The sequence below is a fragment of the Anguilla anguilla genome, chromosome 10 (assembly GCF_013347855.1).
Source record: "Anguilla anguilla isolate fAngAng1 chromosome 10, fAngAng1.pri, whole genome shotgun sequence".
Lineage (NCBI taxonomy): Eukaryota > Metazoa > Chordata > Actinopteri > Anguilliformes > Anguillidae > Anguilla > Anguilla anguilla.
This window is the reverse complement of record NC_049210.1, coordinates 15855144-15877896: the sequence shown is the minus strand read 5'-3', so window position 1 is coordinate 15877896 and position 22753 is coordinate 15855144. Positions and strand designations below refer to the sequence as shown.

At 46.8% G+C, this 22753-nt stretch overlaps 1 protein-coding gene across 1 annotated transcript in view; it reads right to left on the bottom strand.

Annotated features, from left to right (window-relative positions):
- si:dkey-91m11.5 (PH_BCR_vertebrate and RhoGAP_Bcr domain-containing protein) overlaps nucleotides 1-22753 on the bottom strand; it is an 89221-nt gene that overhangs the window by 25556 nt on the left and 40912 nt on the right. Inside the window, exons 2-8 of the mRNA XM_035378964.1 lie at nucleotides 14816-15000; nucleotides 11228-11332; nucleotides 9840-10025; nucleotides 5873-5980; nucleotides 3868-3928; nucleotides 3680-3732; nucleotides 3234-3374 (exon numbers count right to left, since the gene is read on the bottom strand). Of these exons, the coding sequence (XP_035234855.1) occupies nucleotides 3234-3374; nucleotides 3680-3732; nucleotides 3868-3928; nucleotides 5873-5980; nucleotides 9840-10025; nucleotides 11228-11332; nucleotides 14816-15000 (839 nt within the window). The remainder of the gene's footprint in view (nucleotides 1-3233; nucleotides 3375-3679; nucleotides 3733-3867; nucleotides 3929-5872; nucleotides 5981-9839; nucleotides 10026-11227; nucleotides 11333-14815; nucleotides 15001-22753) is intronic.

Here is a 22753-nt window from a genome sequence, read left to right as displayed (position 1 = left end):
CACCAGACAATTGTCTTCCAACCCCAAAACCCAGACAGTCTGGCCAGTGTCCACAGATTTAATCTAGACCAAGAAACAGGCTCGAGGAACAGCCATATTAACAAGAAGCCTTGTGGTCCTCGACCTCTGTGCTTGATACAGACAGCATAGCGCACCCTTTTTCCTGTACACCTCCACTGCAAGCGTTTGACCCTCTCAACTCAACAGAAGCTGACCAACAGTGTAAGATCTTAATGTCCTGCCGACACCTTGTCACATGACAGGGCCGAGGAGAGGTTGGGTCCAGCCGAACTTCACAGAGAAGTTGCTAAGGAGACTGGTGAGGACGGAGGGCAACATGCCACCCATCAGCCCAGTGGTGTTGTTATGATGTGTTGATAAATCACTTTAATCACAGGAGAGGAGCGTGACATCACTCGCAGGCACTAAACTACCCACACAAAAAACATAGGAGCGCAGTCACACAAGCACACAGAATCACACATACACATACACACACACACACACACACACACACACACACACACACAAACTAGCTCAGGAGCATAGACACACATGAGCACAGACACACAAACACACAGAATCGCACACACACGGTACTCACACACAGACACACAGAATGCCTCATACACACACAGACACACAAACACAGCCAGACACATAAAACACCTATACACCCAGCTACACACAAAAAGTCTCCTCTGTGGGCAGTGAGTCAGGTACATTTGCAAGCCTACAAGAGGCCTCCGCAGTTCAGAGGAGGGGCAGATTCAGAACACTCCCTTCCCCCCTCCCTCCTGTACATTAACAGGCTAAATTACAGTATTGACCTGGCAGTTACACAAGCAGACACTTTCTAACCCTGCGAATTGGGGGCCAAAGATTTAAATTCTCTGTGCTGCATGAATGGTGTCACATGATGTGACTCCACCAATCATAACACAGGGACACACGTACTTTGATGAGATCTCCAGTTGACCTCCATTACTAAGGATGCAGACAGTTCTAATTAACATTGGCTGTCGTGATTACAGCAAAAATCCAGTTTGTACATCAGTGTTTTGTTAATGATTAATCAGTCCTTCTGACCTTCAGCCTAGATCACCATGCCAGTGATCTCATAAATTACAATTGCTTCTCATTGGAGCCAAGGAGGAATTCATTCTTCAGCCATTTAACAAAAATTCTGCCATTGCCACTTTCATCTGATTAATCCTATCCTGGATAGGATTACGCACACTGTACTACAACCAGATATGAACATATAGGCAGGAAAATGAGCTTTCTGGTTATTAGCTTATTATCTATTCATTAGAAATCTTGTCAAAATTTGTATTGATACAATCAGTCCTCCAGTGGAGACACTGCATTCAGATTGCAGCTAGAACATGGAATGGACTAATTTGTCATAGACTCGCCTTATTCGACCTCATTCCCCGTCTCATCAATCAGCGTGAGGAGAGGTTGGCTTGTCCCCGACTACCCCTCTGCAAGAGGTTGGGTGCAAACCGGAACAAAATCAAATAATGCCACCCCCTACTCCCAGAGACACGCAGATGGAATGAGGGTTCATTAGGGAAATTTCTACATGCTGTAACAGCGGCTAACAATCGGAGAATGCTACTCTTCTGCCAAAGGGGTGGGTGCGTGGGGGTGAATGCCAAGGACCCTCAGAGATCTGCTCACATCAGAGGAGCCAATCAGGCAGCAGTTCTCTCCTGCCAGCGAGAGGAGGGGATCCAATTAATGGATGCTGTAAAAGAGGCCTTTGGAGCTGAGCCGCCAGAGGGAGAAAAAGAGAAGCTCCGGGCCTAGTTTCGAACTCAGACGCTTCCCTCAACGACCACATGCATTTGTCAGGAGCTAGGGTGACGGCCCCCGTATCCAGAGAAACCATCTATTGACTTTGTCCTTGGCAGCGGAAACAAATCCTTTTTTTATGGGAGGAACAGCAAGTCCCCGCTCCCCTCTCCAAAACCCTTTTTTTCTTATTGCTTGCCGTGAGGTTTATACATTTCACAGTATAGCAAAACAACCAGCAAAAATGTTCACAGACTCCAACGGAAAGTTTCATTTTGAATCTGGCAGGCACTGTTCTGTACCTTTGTTGAACGCATTCCTTTCCAAAATCCTTTAAAAAAAAAACAAAACACTTTATTCATCACCTAATGGCACTGTGTCCCTGACAAGAGCACACACAGGACACACAACCTGATATGGCCACATTAGCAATAGTGGAATGATACACAAGCAAGTCACTCTATAAAAGCAACATGAAGACACTGCATATTCCTTAGGCCATTCAGCCTATCTATGCTCACATATACAGAGCATTAAAAATCAAGTTTATTTACGGTGCATGTTATGCATTAACAACAATTATAACAGTAGCAAAAACTAAATAAACCTGGAAAAATAAACAATAAATAAAAATGCTTACACACACACACACACACACACACACACACATACACACGTAGAACGGCAAACCTGGTGATGCAGTTACGCACAGCAGTGTTGCTGTCAGTTGAGGTACTCATTATAAGAACCATGCATTAGTAACACTTTACAGTGGCTATGTACCTGCAATTACACATGGATATAATTCTATGTATTATGTAAATACAACCTGTGACTTACTGAATGGAAAACCTTGACCACTTAATGTAATTACACAATGCATTAAGCTTACATGCATTAAACATGGTTATGTTACATCCATTCTCACATGGCTATGTACTTATTGTTATGTAAAAGTAGGTGCACATGTGTAATTAGATCATTTGCTGACAGCCTCCCAGACTGTAAGTACTGTGGGTAGTGGATAGGAAGCTTGACAACCAAAAGGCTGAGGCAACATACCGGTTCAAATATCTCAAGATACAGTTGTACCCTTGGGTGAAATAACATATCAATGGATTAATGATATGTACTGTGTAAGCAATGTAAGTCATCCATAAGGCTGTCTGCTAAATCAATAAATGACAAAGTACATAAGGTCATGTGCTGTATGTCGATAATACTTATGCACATAGATTCGCATTTACATTCTGTACGTTCCAGTCCAGTGCAATGTGACTGGTGCACTTCTGTAATACTACCATATGAAACACACTAGTCTACTGTTACCTTTCGGGTATCAATGTACGCACCTAACAATAAGGGGCTGCTTAAGAACGTTAATGAAGTCTGGTTCATTGAGGAGAACCTGAAAGAGACCACTGTGACCTCACCTCTCCCTTCTTCACAGTCATAGACTGGCGTCTGGGTGTGATCTCCTCGTTGATGCTGGACAGGAAGTTCTGGGAGATCCGGAGGGCGTCCTGTAGCAGCGGGTAGTCCGGGTGGCTGGAGGGGGTATGCTTCAGGAGATCCTGAACCACAGAGACGCCAAACACGTGGCACATGACAGACCACTCATGACAGTCCATTCACGTTCTCCACTCACATGCGTAAAATGAGTTTATTTCACTTTCCATCATCGGTTTCTTGCATTACTTCAGGCTGAATACTATTGGATGCACAGCGACATTAACTGTCGTTTATATGGAGATGCAAATGACAACTGATGCTAATAAGATAGTGATGGTGCTGTTTTATTTAGGAGTTGCAGGCAGCCTGGGGGAAGGAGCCTCATTCAGTGAATGAGCTCTTTCTCCAACATTTCACATCCACTTACATGCAACACCAGGGTGCTCCGGGTCACTCTGTCCACTGGCTTGTACAGGAGGGCTGAGGGAGAAAGAGCATGAGAGGAGGCAATATTATTAAAAGGTGCTTCTTGGATTCAAGACCCAATAGGGCACAGAAAGGTACTGTCCAAGAGGTTTCAGTTCGCCAGCTGGTGCGGAGTAAACATGCTCTTACTTTCAAGAGAGTTCTTGGCTGTCTGGTCTTTGCACTCCTTCATACTCCTGACTTTAAGGTTCTGAGGACAGCAGAGAAAAGATATGCATTGGAGGCAGAGGAAAACCAAAAAAACTTTAGATTACAGATCATTATACATTACACAACATACTTCAGGCAAACTGACTGGTTGCTTCTTGGTCACTATTAGAACACATGAATTATAGCTTTATTTTCTGTAATTAATGTATTGCTTTGCAAGGAGTTAAGCCCACGAATAACTCTTTTTTTAACGATAAAATAAAATGAAATAAATATATCAAAACATTACTGGTTTTGTGACTATCAAGTATTAACCTATGTGACCACACATTCCAGCTTCTGAAAGCTTTCTATTGAGCGTGCCTGCAGATTGAAGTGAGTGCCTGATGCCAGGTTCACTACTGAAAAGCCGAGAGAAATGGTCTCTTTTTCTGCTGAGAGGAGCTGTGAATGTCATCTTTCTCTTCTTTGTACTGACAATTTATTTCAGTCATCAGTGAGCTTCTGAAAAGTGAAGTTGTCACCATGCATACATCGCATATTTAAACACAACAAAAAATATCTTCTATAATGCACACTTGATGTAAAATTATGAGGTGGCAAATTTAATTTTATTCTTTAAAATTTGAGCAAATGGGCTGAGTGTATGTTGACGTACACCAAGGCATGACCTGACATCCTCAGTAGGAGAATTTTGGAAATACAGTCAATATGCATGAGACATGTGTGTTCAAAGGACTACATAGCGTCACAGATCTAGAACGCCAAGACCATCAGGGGTAATTGCTTTTATCTGAGCTCATCTCCTCTTCGCAATACTCACACTGCCCCACAATTTGGCCAAGACCTCTTTTCGTTCATGACTTTATTTTTAAATTGCAATCATTTCATTCTGCTTAAGTACCTTGCTGAAGGGCGCAACGGCAACAACCCAGTTAGGAAATCAAACCAGCAAACTTTCAATTACAAGCACAGTACACTACATGTTATATTGCACTGCCTCCCATATAGATATTCTGTTTCACTCTTCACTCTGTAATAAAGTTCCTGGCATGGCAGGGAGTGTGTGTTCGTGTGTTTGTGGGGAAGTGGGGTAAGGGTGTAAATCACAGTTTTATCTGTCCTGAAAATAAATACAGTATGAATACACTAAAGCACCATGCTTCCTCCATATGTAGAGAAGATGAAAGCTATCATGGCTATCAATGTTTCTCAAGCTACACCCAGCACCTGGGGCCAGGGGGTTGAATGTTCCCAGCTGGATACCTAAAATCATGTTCCCATGCCAAAAGGAGGTGCGCCCTCCCCCCACCCAGGGCACTGCACTTACCGCAACACTCAATTCACCATTTCCAGACATACATTTTGCAAATCCTTCCTTCCCGTTTCTATTTTTGCTGATGGGCAGCATGATCACGAGCTGATGCCTAGACTCACTGGCAGTGACTACATCTCCACCGCAGAGTGTTGAGAAAGACACTGCGGCCAGGAAAAGAAATCAGCCCACTCGCTCACCAGCCGAGGCTGCGTCTAAACATTCCCCAATCTCTAACACTCACCTGCTCCCCCCAGGGCTAGTTCGCCACCTGAGATCTCTCTAAGCGGAAAGTCTGTGCGCGACAACACAATTCTCACCCTCGGAGCGGCTCATCAACTGACCTGTCATCATCTACGAGGGAAGACTTAAGTGAGAATCCAAAGCTTAGGCTGCTGTGCTGGTGAGAGTTTAAAATGGTCCTTTACCCTCAGGAGAAACAAGCCTGTAGGATATGTGAGAGCCGTTCCTATTTCCTGTGATGTGAAGTGAGGGCACAGCAGGCTATGTTATTTGGAAATCTACCACAGAATATTTGAGAGCAGAACATTGGGCAAGGGAGTGCAATCCTGCTACTCAACCCCCCTCTTCTCCGTCCCCTGGCTAAACTCATGGGGGAAGAGGATCAGCCAGTACCCATCTCTAATCCTCCTATTGGTGACGTCATACCTCAGAGATTTCGGCAAACTGCGTGTTGGCCTGGCAGCATTTCTCTGCAGTCTCCACGGCAACCTCATAGTTATCCACGAAGGCCCGATACAGTCCAAGCTGGCTGGCCTGTTGGGAGAGAGAAGGACAAATAGAAGTCAGCCTTTTGTGAAGCAGTTACCAGCTGTTCTTCCAGATGCACAACATTTAACCACTTCTACAAGAAAACACATTGGCTGTAAATGAAGTGACTTGACTTGTTTGCGATCACTGCCAACAAGCCATGAAGCCATATGACCCTTCTGCAGTGGAGCTTTTATAATGATGAAGACCATAAATTGACAAGATTGGACATGGGGTGACAGACGGCTTGCGGCAACGCCCAAGAGGCTAGGCCGGACTCCGGGTCTGCTTTGGCCATGCTACCGTTGCCATGACAGCTGGGACCAGGGACCAGTGATCAATCCATGCCTGTGACCACTGGCCTACCTCATTTGGAAATTTAATTGAGCCGCGCTAATTCATCAGTGTTGCCAGGCTGCCGTAATTTATCCCTCTCCATCCTAAGAACCCATTTCCTTAAATAAATATTTAAGGAGGAATGATTAAGACGTGGAAACTTGATGGTGATGAAGGGTGGGGGGTGGGGGGTGGTGCGGGTTTGAGGTGAATATTTCCAAGTCAGCCACAGGCCCCGCTATGCTCAGCTGCTCTTAACCCGCAAGCAACTCTGCCTCATGTGAAGCAACACAACTCAGGGAGGAAACGGTTTTGCAGACATGCTAGAGCCCTCTGGGCTGGGACATGCTAGAGCCCTCTGGGCTGGGACATGCTAGAGCCCTCTGGGCTGGGACATGCCAGAGCCCTCTGGGCTGGGACATGCTGGAGCCCTCTGGGCTGGGACATGCTGGAGCCCTCTGGGCTGGGACATGCTAGAGCCCTCTGGGCTGGGACATGCCAGAGCCCTCTGGGCTGGGACATGCTAAACGCCTAGTCTGCCAGCCTCCCCTCGTTATAGCAGCCACACCCAGCAGGGGGCATCTATCAGGAACACGTCACTATCAAGCACCACATTACGGAGCCGCATGTGGGCAATGACTCAGCAGTTAAAGACACAAAACTGGCACGGAACTCCCATTTTCAGATTTCTCAAATAATTCACTTGAGTGTCCCCACTGTGAAAAAAGATGAGTTACAAATGAATCATAATAAATGTGCAAGTTAAAAAGCACACTTCAGTCTAGAATGGGCAAAGACTCAGTGGCAGCCTAGAGCAGTGTGTTGGTATTATATTGCCATTGCGCAACGCACATTGTGTATGACAAAGTTCACACCAATGTTGATTTTACAGTGCTAACAGCACATTCTCACACTGTGGCATGACGTTACACTCTAACACAGCCAGGCTGTGGGAATCTGGGCCTGAACAAATCCTGTGGCTCCTCCTCTCTGTGGTGGTTGGGGGGGGGGCGGGTTGACTTCCTGTTTATTTCCCCTTGTTGCTACCTTTATAGTCCCAGGGCCCCAGTGTTGCTGGGTGGGTGAGTGGGAGGATCCTCTCATGCTTCAGCTTAAAATGAATGTGTCCACCAGGGTCAAATGTTGTTTTCTGCAGGAGAAAACCAGCCACATGCCAACTAAAGAATGTGCAAAACACACACACACACACACATGCACAGGCACACACACACATACACACACACACACACAGGCACACACACACATGCACAGGCACGCACATACATGCCTTCACGCATACACTATCAGAGCTTATCGTAATACCTTCACTCTGAAACAGTTCTAGCAGCAACTGCACAATCTCCGTAGGATTTCCAAAGCAAACAGGGGCTGAGTCCTGAGAACACAGCCTTGTGTTCCGGCAGACTACACTGATCTCTGGGGGTGATGTCCCTCATGGTACAGAACAATGTGAAAAGCCTTTACAGCTCGCTACTTTCTGTCCTCCAGCATTGCCACAGAGAAGAAAAATAACCACAACAACATCTTTTACAGTATAAATTGGTCTACTGGGGTACTACTGGACCCCCAGCATTACATTAATAATCAATCATCAGACACAGAGAACCCAACAGAAACACCAGCAGACAGTGACTGTGGACCTGCAGAAAACAACAGGCTACCCTGTAGTTACATTATTTTCATCTAATTCTTATTCCTGATTCATTTTACTTTCTCCAAATTTGGAATTTGCAACAGCAATCATGGTAGATCTTGAAATGATTTTGGTGATTAAATTAAAAGATTGTAGAAAAGAGAAAGATCAGTTGGGCATTGTTTTTGGTGAAAAGATTCTAACTGAAAGAAATACACCCGACAACCAATGAAATGATCCGCTGTTTTTCCATTTTTACAGCCAATGTTGCGTGACCAAATGAAACGCCGACTGCACGCAGGTCGGTGACAGCTCTTACAGATGCGCCACCGACAGACATGCCCTCCCTTCAGTACAGCGGCTGTCAGGTACAGACAGTGAACAGAGAGGCTGTGAGAGACGACGACTCGGCGTGCGTGTTCCGAGCGCGGGCCCTAGATCCCGCCGCCCACGGCAACAGCCTGTCGGCAGAGTCATCAAAGAGACGCGCCGCCAGCCCCCAGATGCCTCGGCAAACAAGCGCTCGTTAGGGGAGGCACACTCGAGACGAACTCCGCCGAAACAGAAACATCCTCTGATAGTGACTGGCTGTTTCCCCGAGCCGCGTTACTCACAGAACAAAGCCATTTTAAGAGCTACCTTCTGGGAAATCTCTGATCGTTTATATAACAGAAAGAGAAACAAAGGGGAAGGGGAGATGATTGTAGAAGATTCCAGTAAACTGGTAACCCTTATAATAAACACCAAAAAGGGCTTAAACTTGCCTGAGACAGACAGCACTCTGAAGTTAACAGCAACAAACGTAACGACTCTATTAGCTAGCAGTGCTGTAAACAGCTACTTCCCAGGGAGATGCATAAAGCACACAGCTTAGCCTTCCAGGAATGTGTCAAACATCACAAAGCTACTTAATGTTCAGTCAGCTCGCAGAGTAGCTCTGTACAGCCGTACATTTCAGAATCCTGTGCAATGACATGAGGAGAGTACGGATTTCATTCAGAATGTAATTAGTTTCTTATTACCACAACCACAACTGTCACTTGCCAATCATCGTTGTCATCATTGCCTTCATAAACATTTGGTTTGCTGGGTCTCTGATTGATGGGCGAGGATAAAACCAACAGCTTTAGAAAGACCGGAAGGAGGTTCTCTTCTCTGAACCCACTGACAATATTCCCTCACCTTTAATTTTGGCTTTTCTCTAACCCCATGTTAAGAGCAGGTGACTGCAAGTTCTTATAGTAAATAAGCTAGTGTACATGAAAGTGCATGAGAAAGTGTATCTGTGTCTGGAACAATGGCAAGGCCCAAAGCCTTACAGGCAAGCTTGTCTCTCCCTTAAACCCATTTTCTTTGCTCACCCTCTTTGCATACATGTTTACAACCCTAGCATCCTTGGCTGGAGCAACCGCGCTCTATAGTTGCTTAGCAATATCTGTCCCAGTCCTTGTGCAGTCTACAGGGCACCATATGGGCCTGCACCTGCTGTGCTGGGGGAGAGGGAATACATTTCCAACAGGTGTGTGGGATGCAAGGATGCAGCATCTCTCACTGAGCAGCAAATTTCATTCATTTCAATTCAATTTTACCTGCACAGCATTTTAAGATGGACACTGTAACAAAGTCACTTCACAGAAACAAGAAATAGGTCAGTAGAAATAGGCAAGACCGAATCCCCAAAAATCCAGCAAGTAAGGGTAAAAAAAAAAAAAAAAACGCCCCAGTGTTGGGGAAAAAAAACTCCAGTGGAAAGAAATCTCAGGAGGAACCCGGATATAGAAGGGTAGGCCAGCCTCCGCTATATAATGTTTTGACTTCGAAACAAATATGAGGCGTTTTAACCAGCCATACTTGAGGGAAGATCCATGGACCCACCAGTTTCTGGAAGAGGTCACCCACGCGTTGGTGGTGGCTCCACTGCTGCACTCTGGGTTGGAGGCCATCATAGAACTCCTTGTGGATCTCGTAGAGCTCCGGCACTTTGAAGAAGATGGTCTCTATCTGCTGGAGGGTGAGCACAGGCTGGGAGGTGGTGGCGGCAGCCTTCAGCGGCTTCATGGGCTGGGAGGGAGAGAAAGAAATCATGAGTGTGAGTGTGTGTGTGTGTGTGTGTGTGCATTCATAGGTGTATGTGTGTGTCTGTGTGTGTGCGTGTCTGCTTGTGTGTACTTGTGAGCGAGTGTAGGAAAGTGTGAGCCCATCTGGAAACTTCACACAGTTTTTCTCAGCAGAGAAACTGTAGGAAACTGAAGGACCGTCAATGCTGCCCGTCAACAAACCGTTTCCATGGAGACCAACAGTTACAGCTGGTAAGTGCATCAGTGAACGGACATCTTAAAGCGACCATAAATGCTATAAATTTTACTTTTTTTCCACTTGTACCACATGACTGTTTCTGAATCCAGTTTAAAATCCTCAAATGAATATTGGAACATGGATATACCATGCATCTACTGGACACATATCTGTGTCCACCTACAGTAACCACACAAAAAACACTGCAGGATGTAAACAGCCGGTTTCTACATAAAGTGTTTTTTTTTTTTTGGAAGGGAAATTGACCAGGACATTTGGATGAACACCTCTACTCTTAAATGGAATCGTTAATGACCTCAATTTAAAGTCTCATCTAAAGGACAGAACAGGGGTGAGGGAAACGGGCTGAGGACTGGAGGGTGTGGCTGAGAGGAGATGCAGGGTTACAGACAGAGGGCCCCCCCTCTCTGCTCCTGGCAAAGATCAGCCCTCTGCTGTATCTCCGCTCTTTGAAACACATCAGACAGACACCACATGACGCGGGAGAAAGCTTCATCCAACAGCAGATACTGCAGGCATTTGGGTCCCTTTTGGATGGAATTCACTTTTGGATAAGTGAAACTGTGTGCTGATTTCTCCTCTGTGATACGGACATAAGCGCACCCAGTGCTATTTTTATCATTTCCGGTTTGGCCCCTCCCGCAAAACCAGAAGCCTGCAGCAGATTGCTAATCACCCTCAAATTATGGAAACATGTATAACTGTTACCTAACATGTTTCTCAGCTGTGGATATGATACCATTAGACACGCGATGGCTTTTTAGTTGCAGTAAAACCCTACGCTATAAAGTGCTATGATGTTGGACAGACTAAGACAGCGGTAATTGCCTTTTCTGCATATATAATAATATGCCCTATGGTCACCTGTGGAGTGTGAGCCGGGGCCCCGCCCTCTCCAGACCTCTGGAACCAGAAGCAGCCAATCAGATGTCCCAGTGTCTACTCACCAGCAACAGCGCCTCCAGGTGGCTGAGGTAGGTCTCCTCGCTGGCCAGGATCCCAGACAGCACCCACTTCCGCATCTCCAGGCCCTTCTCCAGGTCCAGCTCGGTCTGCGGGGGTGAAGGAGAGAGGCGATTTTAGGGAGGACAAGGGTTAGAGCCAAGCTAGCTCTCCAGGTCCAGCTCGGTCTGCGGGGGGGAAGGGAGGACAAGGGTTAGAGCCAAGCTAGCCGCTGAAGGCACGAGCCCTCAATCGCAGATAGTGCCACTGCAGCAGGCTTCTCTCGGTTCTCCAGCTTCCCCGCAGCCAGGGAAAAAGGGGTTTAATCCACTCAGCCATCCGCACTACCTAATGAGGAAATTAAGAGCTTAGGAGGAAGTGGATCCCCCGCTGTGCACCCTCGCCTCACCGTTCCGCCAGCACGAGGAGGAGGAGGACCGGAGAGACGCTTGAGAGACGCCGCCACAAAAACGCCATCCGCTCAAACGCCGCTCGCCGAAAATAAGCGTGGTTCACATCTCCACACGAAACTCCCACCACAGGCACTGAATTAGCGTGTGCGCCCAGGCTGGCGTGGGGGGTGGGGGGGCAGACTGCGGGAGCGCTCCCAGTCTGTGATTTCAGGCACGGTAGGCCCACAGGCCACACAGGTATGGGAGACAGCACATGTCACAGAAAACCAAGAGACACGGCCAGTCTGAAAACGGCTCCACCTCTTCCTCATCCGCACCTCCATTATTGTGCGCTGATAAGCAGTTCCATTTGGCCTGATGTTTGTTTACTTGGGGGGGTCGGGGTAGGCAGGGGGAGAATGCAAGAGAAGGCCACCCCGCTCAAATGCGTCGCTGTGGGTAGCCGAAACTGAGAGCCCTCTCCCAAAATACCTTGGGGCAGAACCAAACCCTTCTGGTTTTGGATCCCTCGCATGTTTCCCTGCAGGGCCAGTTATACCAGCCAGCCAGGAAAACAGCCCTGAACATGTGTCTGGCTTCCTTAAAGGGCTGCCCAACCCTGTTCCTGTAGGTTTTTAATTCCAACTCTAATTTCGCACACCCGATTCTACTCGTCAGTAGCTCAACAAGATCTCTATCTGTTGAATGATTTGTGCTTAGCTAGGTTTGGAGTAGCGACCTACAGGATGGTAGATCCCCAGGAACAGGGTTGGGCAGCCACAGTGCATATGCTACATATTTATCCTTAGAAAACAAAAAATGTATAAATAATCAAAACCAAGGTGTGTCTAGTATGAATGAAAAAGGACAATCCAAACGCTTTGTTGTAGCATCTGACAACCAGGAGCGAGCGCATGTAAATTATGGAAGAGGGAGAGGACGGCACGCAAGCGTTTATGATCCTCTCGCCAGAAGCTCTCCTCCGGGACGGGACCTCTCCCTCCAGACGGTCATCTTTTATTTATCTACATTTATTCATAAAATATTCACAATCATAAGACTTAAAGACAATGATCTGGCCCCCTCTTCCTGGAAACCTTCAGCTGCAGACACTGACTGTGTCCTTTGTGAGCACACAAAGCAAATTTACAGAGGGAAGTTTACACTATTGCATTAGCAATATTGTACATTCAACAAGCACACAGAAAAACGTGATGAGGGAAATTACCACATGAAACTGTTGACAGAATCATTTTCTATACCCACCACAGGCGAAAACTGAAGACTATGAAAGCCAGACAATTCAAATCAGCAATGGTTTAAATCATTAGCAAACAACCTGGGGGCTAATTGTAGGATATTGGATATTTGAAGAACAATTTGAATGGATTAAAACAGCTCGGAAATGTTTTTAGATTCCAATTAAAAATAAGTCAATAGCAACTGCAACATTGACTGAAGCTAATTGATTTTCTACATTGGGCTCACCTCATAAATAAATGAAAAGACTATTGCCAGTGTGTTTTTCTACATTGAGAAAAGGTGTTTAACCTACAGATTATCTCTCAAGTATAGAATGTTTGAATAATGCCGACTGGTGGTGCTTCAGTTGGCCACACATTGCTTGGTATTAGAAACACTCTAGTTGCGTGGATGTGTGGGGAAATGTTTAGGACCAGGTATCTGTCGTTGTGTGCAGGTGTACAGCTCTCTAAAAAACACAAAAGAGAACAGACAAACTGGCACACCTACCCTGGAACTGTCAGAACTTCACAGAAGCCCTGTCACTTCAGTTCATTCCTCTACGACACAACTCAAAATGAGAGCGGTGCAGAGCGGGGAGCTCCTTCATGTGTCAGGCCTAGGGCGCCTAACATACAGGATAAAGGTATACGGCAAAAGACACGCCCCTCTCGGCCTCTTCGTACAATGGGCTAGAGTAGGCGGGAGGCAGGGGGCGGGGCCAAGATAGCTAACTGGCATTCCTTTTGTTCTGTGAAGAAAGCTTGCTTATGTCAGGGGAGTGATTGAGCATGGAGGATGTCATGAGGTAGTACAGGTCGAAAAACATTTTCGACAATAAAATGAGAGGCTTTTGCTGTACTCCCCTCCCCAGTAAAAACCATCATTTTCAGAACATTTGGCAACATGGGAAAATGTCCATAAGAGCTCCAAACTCACTGCAGCTCCTAGCAATTGAGTGCGAGGCAAAAAAAAATTATAATGTGTCGAGGGGGGGGGGGGGGGCAAGAGGTGGTTTCTGGTAAACATCCACCAGGCTTACCTGAGGATTCCATTTCCAAACAGGCTTTGCTGAGCTAATCTCTGTCCAGCTCGGCGCGGTGTGTTCGGGGTAAACAGAGACACAGAGGGATTGCCATCTCCGGGGGATCGGCTAAGGGCTGAGGAAGCAGATCTGATTAAACCCTGCCAGGGAGCTGAGCCTGGGCGGGTCAAAGGTTCATTGAAGATCTCGGAGAAAACTAATTATTCCCAGTCAGGGACTATTACTCACTGAAGGCACACAGACATCAATCCGTTTGATTTCTGATGGTCTGTCAGCAAAGGAGTCGGGGGAGGTGTTCGGGGACGGGGGTCGAAGAGGATGGGGCAGAAGCGATAAGCCGTTGGCACCACAGCAGGGCCAGCAAAGGGGACGGGGGACAGGGACGGGGCGGGGGGTCTGGGGTTCCTCCCATTCACCTTTGGGAAAGCGAGGGCTTCACAGATCGGTGGACAATTGTGTCACTCGCGTAACACATCGAACCGGGCTGTAAAACTCAGTAGCAAACAACCGTAGGAATGAGATGGAAACTAAGAACAGCAAGGACATCACATTCTTCGTGATTTTATTTACTTCCTGCTCAATGTGCATGTATTATAATTTAAGAGAGGACTCTTATAAGCCCCCTAGGCTTTCTTTCCTCTCCCACACAGTTGTCTTGTATTTCATGCATGATTCTGGTATCCTTTTATGTCTTTTATTGTGTTTCTGTGCAAATCAAATCAAATCAAATCAAATCGCCTATTCTGCTGAGCAGAACCAACAGAAAAGCAGGGGCTGCGTCTTCTGGGTTCACCCTCAGGCACTGAAACAATGAAAGGCTTTCTTTACAGTTCACTATTTTTGTTCCAATAAGAAACTGAAAGGCAGCACCCTTAGTTTGGGGTGCGCACGAGGACGGGAGGGGGCGCACTCACAGATTTGGAGGACTCCAGAGACCCCGAGGAGAGGGTGTCCCGGCTGCTGCGGCTCTTGGAGCTCAGGTGGGGCGAGGACGAGGGCGAGTCGTCGATGTACGGCATCATGTCGTGGTGCCGGCGCTGCTCCTCCGCCCGGTCCGCGTCGTAGCCGTACGTGGGCGGCGTCCCGCTGAAGCTGGCATCTGCAAGTCATATGGGGGGGGGGGGAGAGGTCACCAGGGGTCAAAGGTGAAAGGTCATCACCCTTCCTTCAGGCATTACGCATATGTGCTGTGCCATATATTTGTTGAAGTTTAAGAATAGAACATTAACACAATCAGTGCCTGTTTTGTGTTTGTAACAAATCCTGCTCTCAGAAATCTTCAGCCAGGGACATAATGCATGGTACAGCCTCCCATGTTTATAGCACAGATGCTGCAGACATGTTATCTATCTTGGGAATTAAAAAATACTCCTACTAATGCTGTGAGCACAGATTTATAATGGCTAAGGTATCTTATCTTGACAGGAGCCTCTTAATTTTTTACTTCTAGAGCTCTGTACAAAGAGCAGGACAATGCAGACACAAAGCATCCTCTAACATGCACTCAATACAATCACCACACAATAAAAAGCAAAAGCCTTCACAAATGCTTTCCCTGACATCTAAAATGATGGCCTAACTCTCATTCATTCCTCTGTTCATTGTTTTTTTAACAGGCCACGGGCCTAATTGAAAACGTCACAAGGCATGCTATGGACCATTAATTGCCTTTCTCAATTAAAGCCATATATAATGAACTCATTAGAAATTTAGTGGCCCTTTTTAATTTACTGGCTATTTGAGGCAAAAAACATCAAGAAATCACATCTTCCCTTCACTGATAATTGGGCTCAATTAAGCATTCCGCTTGTTAATAATTTAGAAGCGGCTAAATGATTACATTTTTATGCTGTAAAATTCCTCAATTGAGAGACGCATAATTCTTCCTTTGTTATGATGAACGGTTTGTCTTCTGAGACAAAAGGAGAATACAAACCAGCCCAAATCTTTGGAAGTCTTTCAAGTCTTTAATACTCACTGAGGGACAAAGAAACGTCCAATCATATTCAAAACTACAGAACCAGAGGAATTAATTAAAAAGATAAACACTTTGGCAGAAACCAAATGTGCCAATTGTGTATGGTGCCAACATTTAAAAAAATAAACACATTTCAAAATGAACCAGGAACAAAAATTATAAACTGTTTGTTGAAGGTTATATAAGTGGTTTTTAGCTAATTCCTGCAATTTTAAGAATATAATCCCTAAAAATATTTGCAAATACAAGTAGAAGTATGTGGAAAAACACAACAAAATAGCAATGACCACTGCTATCACCGCTAACTGAACCCCTGCCATATATCCACTGAATCCCTCCAATACATCCCTCGGGCGACGCAAAGCCAACTGTGTGCCCTCCCCTGCAGGGCTGTTGGCCACGGTCGGCACCAGCATGGGCCAGATTCGATCCAAGACCACGGTGCTCACGTGCGGTGCTTTAACCGAGTGCACTACCCAGCAGCCCCTCTGAGAACAGTTTGAGTCCACAGTCCCTTCAGTCAGCCATACAGTCCTGCATATTAAAAATGTATTCTTTACATTTCCAGGAGCGCATCTGTACCCTGTGCCGAGTCAGCACATTCTCAGGACCAAAGCTTGGAGCCATTTTCCCTGCGCATTTCAGCACTGGGCCACTGTGTTCAAATCCTCAATGACCTTCAGGAGCCAGAGCCCTGCCAGGAACACACAGGCAAATGCGAAGCGCAGATCCACCCGCACAAGGAGTCTCCTGTTACCCATCCCCTCCCCGGCCTGGAGACTCAGAACATGCAAGACAAGCCAAAGCTAATGTACATGCCCCATGCCCCCTCCCCCCAAAAAAGGCATACTTATTATTTAATGTATTATTTCATTCTTTTTCACTTTTTTTTGTGTGCTGTCATTCACAAATTAAAATGCTAACTTTTTCCTAGCCACGTTTCAGTAGTTTTTATACAAATTTCAATAGCAACTGGGAATAAAGCTCATTCTGTATAATGTCCTGAGCAGCACACATGCAGTCCAGAGTCATGTCAGTACATTGGCTCAAGCTAGCTCCGCCTTTCAGTGCCTGGGGACCCACAGCCTCTCAATCCGCTACGTTCGCTTTAGCGGGCCTTCACCAACAAAGAGGGGGCAGGGCGGGCAACCTGCTCCTTCAACAGCATCAGTCTGTCAGTCTGTCAGTGGTTCGACCCTGCAGGCCTCCTCTATCTGATGGCCCTCAACAGAGGGGATCAGTCATCCTAGTCAAGCTACCCTGTTCCCATTACCATCCAAATTCAATTTCCAATCCCAAGGGCACCAATGTGGATAAATATGGTATCAATTTAGCGCACCACCCAAAAGAAAAAAAATTATAGCAGGGTAATTTGATTGATTTTCAAGCCCCGAGATTTCCTACCGAGCGCTGCTGACGGGAGACCAGCCCCTCTCCCGCTGGTCGTAAAAGGTTGGCCGTTAAACCCCGTTGCCGTGGAAACCACCCCGCCCACCATCCAGGCCGTTGCCTTTCTCTCCCTGACGTTTTTGGGCAGGTCACATGGGCGGGTAAATGAGCACAAACTCACACAGCAGAAACGGGGGGTTCTCTGCTTTTATGGCAACCTCCAGGTCTATATAAAACACAGAACTGCTTGGGACAGATCACATGACTGATAGCCTTAGGGCACAAACAGACTAGCATGCACTTGGAGACAATGAAACAGCTACAGAGAGAAAGACAAAAAGAACAATAAGGGAAGTAAGGTATCACTGCTTCCAAAATTTTGGGCTACAAAGGAGAAATTTTAGAATAAATAAATAAAACCGGGGGATGTGTCAAGATGGGCCATGAGTTAGACATGAAAAAATAACTTACTGCTCTTTAAACTGATATTCACTACAACCAATCACTTGTTACATGCACTGCTTTAGAGTGTACAGGCAGTTGTTTTGACTGCAAGTAAAAAATAATTACATATGGGTCACAGGCTCAGGAAGTCTTCAAACAACCCGCCTATGTAGTGTAAATTCATGTATATTGTTAAAAATAAAGTCATGGTTGTGAATGGAATCACACAGGACCTAGGTGTTGGTATAGAATGGCCTTTTTCACTACAGCTTTAGAGCTAAAAGAAGATGGTCTTCATCAGATAGAGGTGAAAAACTGCTGAAAAAGTCTGCTAAATGCAGAGGTATCTTTAACCTTTACCACTTTCACTTCAATTCACCTGACACGATTTCCTCCTCCTCCTGCTTCACATTACCATGATCCCCTGGAGATCTGGCTCCGGTGGCGGCTCCATTAATTTCATACACGCTCTCATAAGCGAAAAAGAATATTCTCTCTGTTCGTGGCACTGCCACGTCAAACACGAGACCCCCCCCGCTAACGCGGTCCCAATCAGCTCTGCCCCCCCTCGCTCGCGACCCCCGGGCCCCCCCGGGCCCCCCCTCGCAGACAGACGCTCAGAGGTCCCTCGGCCTTAATCGCCGCTCGGCACCGATGCTAATTACCGGGGACCCCGTGCGCTCCCCCGGGGGCGCCGCGCGGAGACGGAGCTTTCAAGTGTCCGTGCCCCGCGGCCCCCTGGGTCGAACGCCCCCGGGGCCCCCGAGCTCCGCCCGGATCACACGGCCTTGATGAGGACGCGCCTCCAGACCCCGCCACGCGGGCGCAGGATCAGAGCAGTCCTCAGGAGGAGAGGAGAGGAGGAGAGGAGAGGAGAAGAGGAGAGGAAGAGAGGAGAGGAGGAGAGGAAGAGAGGAGAGGAGTGGGGAGGAGAGGAAAGAAAAGGAAATGAGGAGAGGAGAGGAAAGGAGAGGAGTGGAGAGGAGGAGAGGAGAGGAGAGGAAAAGAGGAAAGGAGAGGACAGGAAAGGAGAGGAGTAGAGAGGAAAGGAGAGGAAAGGAGAGAAGAGGAGAGGAGGAGAGGGGAGGAGAGGATAGGAGAGGGATAAGGGGAAGCTCCTATTACCTCTGTGCTCCACAATCAGACCCAGGAGCACTTACTGTGCCAGCGGTGGGATTACGCAGTAAGATGGTGGATGGGGTGTGGAGCGCGGCTCGCTGCCCACACGTCCGGGGAGGCTAATCGACTGGCCCTCACAAAGAGAGCAGGAGCAAATCACGGCCTCCCTCAAAATGGCAGCAACCAGTCAGGAGTGAGGGGCTCGTGGTCAGATGATCAACAGCTAGGCTGTGGGCGGGACAGCAGAGCTGTGGGCTGGCTACGCAGCGGTTTAGCGCTTAATCACATACACACTTCCTCAGAGCGCTGAGACAGGATCGTAATGAGAAGACGGAATGACCCTGTTCCAGCATGATTCATCCTGTGGCAGGACTAAAATAATGCCTCTATATATGTATTATTTACTTAAACAGAAATAGCATCTGAGGTACCTTACTTGAGGCAAATAGCATTATTAGAACGGCGGCCAGCTCCCACAGTGCATTGCCCAGTGCACTACAACGTGATTAGTGCATGAGAACAATCAGTACCGTCCTGTACTAGAATACTCCATTTTTCCGGAGTATATTGTGCTCTATAGAAGTATCATCGGCTGTGCTGTATGGAAAGGTGTTGTAGGGTATCAGTGTGCACCATCATAATAGCATGTTTCGCCGTACTGGTGTGTCTCTATTGTGGCAGATGGCTCTGTGGTGTACAGCAGTGCCCTGTGCTGCAGTGGACACTTGACTGTGCTGCAGTGTATCAGCGAGTGCTGCTGTACTGCGCTGGTGCACTGTGAACCACAGCAAATGCTACACTGAGGTAGCTGTGCTGTGATAGAGTGTGCTGTAGCGTACAGCAGTGCCCTGTGCTGCAGTGGACACTTGACTGTGCTATAGTGTATCAGTAAGGGCTGCTGTACTGCGCTGGTGTACTCTGAACCACAGCAAATGCTACACTGAGGTAGCTGTGCTGTGACAGAGTGTGCTGGAGTGTACAGGAGTGCTCTGTGCTGTAACTGTGCTGTTCTGGAGCCCCCGGGCCTGTACCGCAGCGCTGGGGCGCGCAGCCAGCCTGATGCGTCCTGGCACAGGCAGCGTGACTCACCGCAGCCTCCTCAGCACAGGAGCCATGAATCACGCCGAAGCCGAGGAGCGGGGCGAGCTCCGCCCCGTCCCCCTCCGGCCCGAAGATCCCTCTCTTTAAAACCAGCGTCCCGGCTACGCTACATTTTTCACATTACCGAGGCCACAAGGGGAAAACCATGTGCGTTTCTTTCTTTTTTTTATTTTAAAAGCAGGCAGAAACATTAAGAGCGTTCACACAGCCCCAGCGCTGCGAGGGCAGGCATCGCACGTTTGACAGATAACCGACGGCGAACGCCCACACCATTGCACAACGCATCGCGCCCGGCACGTTTAGGAGAGGGGAAGAGGAACCCGCGGCACCGAAGGGAGCGGCGTGTTTCCCAACAAAAAGCCCCACGGTTTGCTCTGTCCCTCCGGAGTTCCGTTTAATCCACCAATTCCCATAGAGAGAAATATTGAGTGGGTAGCTTAAAAAAAAAAAAAAAAAAGGAGGGCTTTCAAAATCATCGCCAATTCCCCACGCCTATATTAGCCTCTTCGGCGTTCTCATGCACTGGGAGAGCGGGGCTCTGCGGCTGAGATCTAATAAGACGGCAGAAGGGGGCGGGAGGGAGGGTTCTGAACGAGGGCGATAAATTGGATGCGCTCCGCTGTCCTTTGCCTGCCGCAGGTTTCATTAAACCTTTAAAACGGCCGGGGGAGACACTGTCTCACAAGCGCTCTGTGTGCTCCTAAGAGGAATTCGGCAGGTGGGGGGGAGGGTTGGGGAGGGGGGAGGGTACAGGGGTCCTGGGTTTTTAAAGACGTCTGCTAGATAATAAAAATGAAGAAGAAAAAAAAAAACATTGAAAGACCTTCCTGAACAGTAATTGTAGATATCTCATTCTGAGTCAGAAGAAAACATGGTGGAAAATCACCGGTATTTGTATTATGCTAAGAATCTTAAGTACAGGGCCTGCATGCAGATAAAGTAATCAAATGAGTCTCTGGTTAAGCGGCCAGATTTACCATTTGAATACATTTGGTGCCACTGTTTTCCAGCAAGGGAAGAGATTTTTTTTCAACGCAGCACAGCAAAATGAACATTCCCATTGCGGTCGGATGGAACACAATAGACCAGAAATATGAACAGCTGTTATGGGATGTCTAGTATATCTACCTATTTATCCTGAAACAAATTTATAAATCAAAAATAAATAAATAATGTCAGTCAGTTGGCAAGTGCAACGAGAGGCTAAGAAGACGCATATTGTCTAGACAGCAGTGCGTTAGCGCGGTTTCCCAGGGTGCAGTAAAACGATTAAAAAAAGCCAAAACAACGTACGGGCTTCGCTCCCGTGTTTTCCGCAAAAACAGAACCATGAATAAATGAAGCCAATTAGAGGGGACTGCTTGCCACATGCTCCGTTTTCGGGGGTAATCTCCCGGCTTTGCGGGGCAATTATCTGGAGTGATAAGCAGAAGCAGGAAGGCAGTCTGGTGAATCTGGGACAGGGGCCAGGCCAAACGTATAGCGGTGCGGTCGCTGCGTAAATCACCCCTGTTTGCCGTGGAGCAGGAGGGCACCGAACACCCTTCATAAAAAAAAAAGAAAAAAGAAAAAAAGAAAAAAAAAAAGGCCTCGGAAGAAGGAATAAAAAAAACCACATTCCATCTGGCGGTTCTGCGTTCCCACGGCGACACCCGTGACACTCTCTTTGAGAGGAAAGAGGAACCTGTCTGCGCTGTTCGGCGCAAACGGATGAATGGCGGGACAGGAAAATAAGCGCTGCTCTTTGTGGGAAGTCTGGAGTGTGGCGGTAAACGGAAAGCACACATGGCTGGGCCCGTCTCTTCCCTGTAATTCCCCCATCCATCCCAAGGGGCCAGTGGGAACACCTTCAATTGGCCTTAAATAATTGACCCTGTTCAGATATAGCCTGGTCAGCAGTCATAACCAGCAAAATGAAGTTCATTCATTTCCCCCAAGTGTACCACTACACAAGGATATAAGCACACTCACGCCTTAAGATGCCACACTATAGACTTGTTTTATTCGCCTAAATTGACCTCACATAAGTGCATTGTTATGAAAACACTCTGTGGGTCATTTCTTGTCTACGCTTTAGACAGCGTAAGGGCCTGAGACTGCTTCTTTAACCAATTAATCATTTTTGAGGACATTAAATTATGGCTGCAGTGAGGACTTTAACTTTTCAACATTATAATTACATCATTCAATCATCTATACAGCTTAGGTGTCATACAATACCAACTCTGCAAATTTGAAACAGCAGAGATTACTGAGAAAGCAATTAATTATACAGTGACACTATGACAGACATCTGCGCTAAATCAAATACATGTATACACACATAAATTAAAGTACAACATCAAAGCTGTTCAACTGTATTTTCTCAAAAGCCTATTAGTTTGCCAATGAACAACCTTCTAGGAACACAATACTCCTTAAAGGAGGCATTGTTATGACACAGTAAAATGTCCAGTGTTAATTCAACTCTTAGCAGATAACATTTGGTCCCACATTCCAGTCGGACCAAATGTTATCTGTTAATACTTAAATTATCACTGTTAGAGTAGAACTACCATTGGACATTTTATGTGTAGGCTTATAATCATTTAGGAAAGAAAAAAATAGGAAATGTTATGAAACAAAAAGGTACATTGATAATGAAAGGACTCAGGCATTTCGTGCTGACTAGCGAGTATTAGCACTATTCCCTATTCTATTCTAGCTCTAATCTTTGGTACATGGAACAGCCCTTTGAGGGGAGGCAACAGAAGAAGCTTCCTAATGCTAACGCTAACATGCATTATATTGCTGCACCAGATCCATCCAGAGGACAGGATTT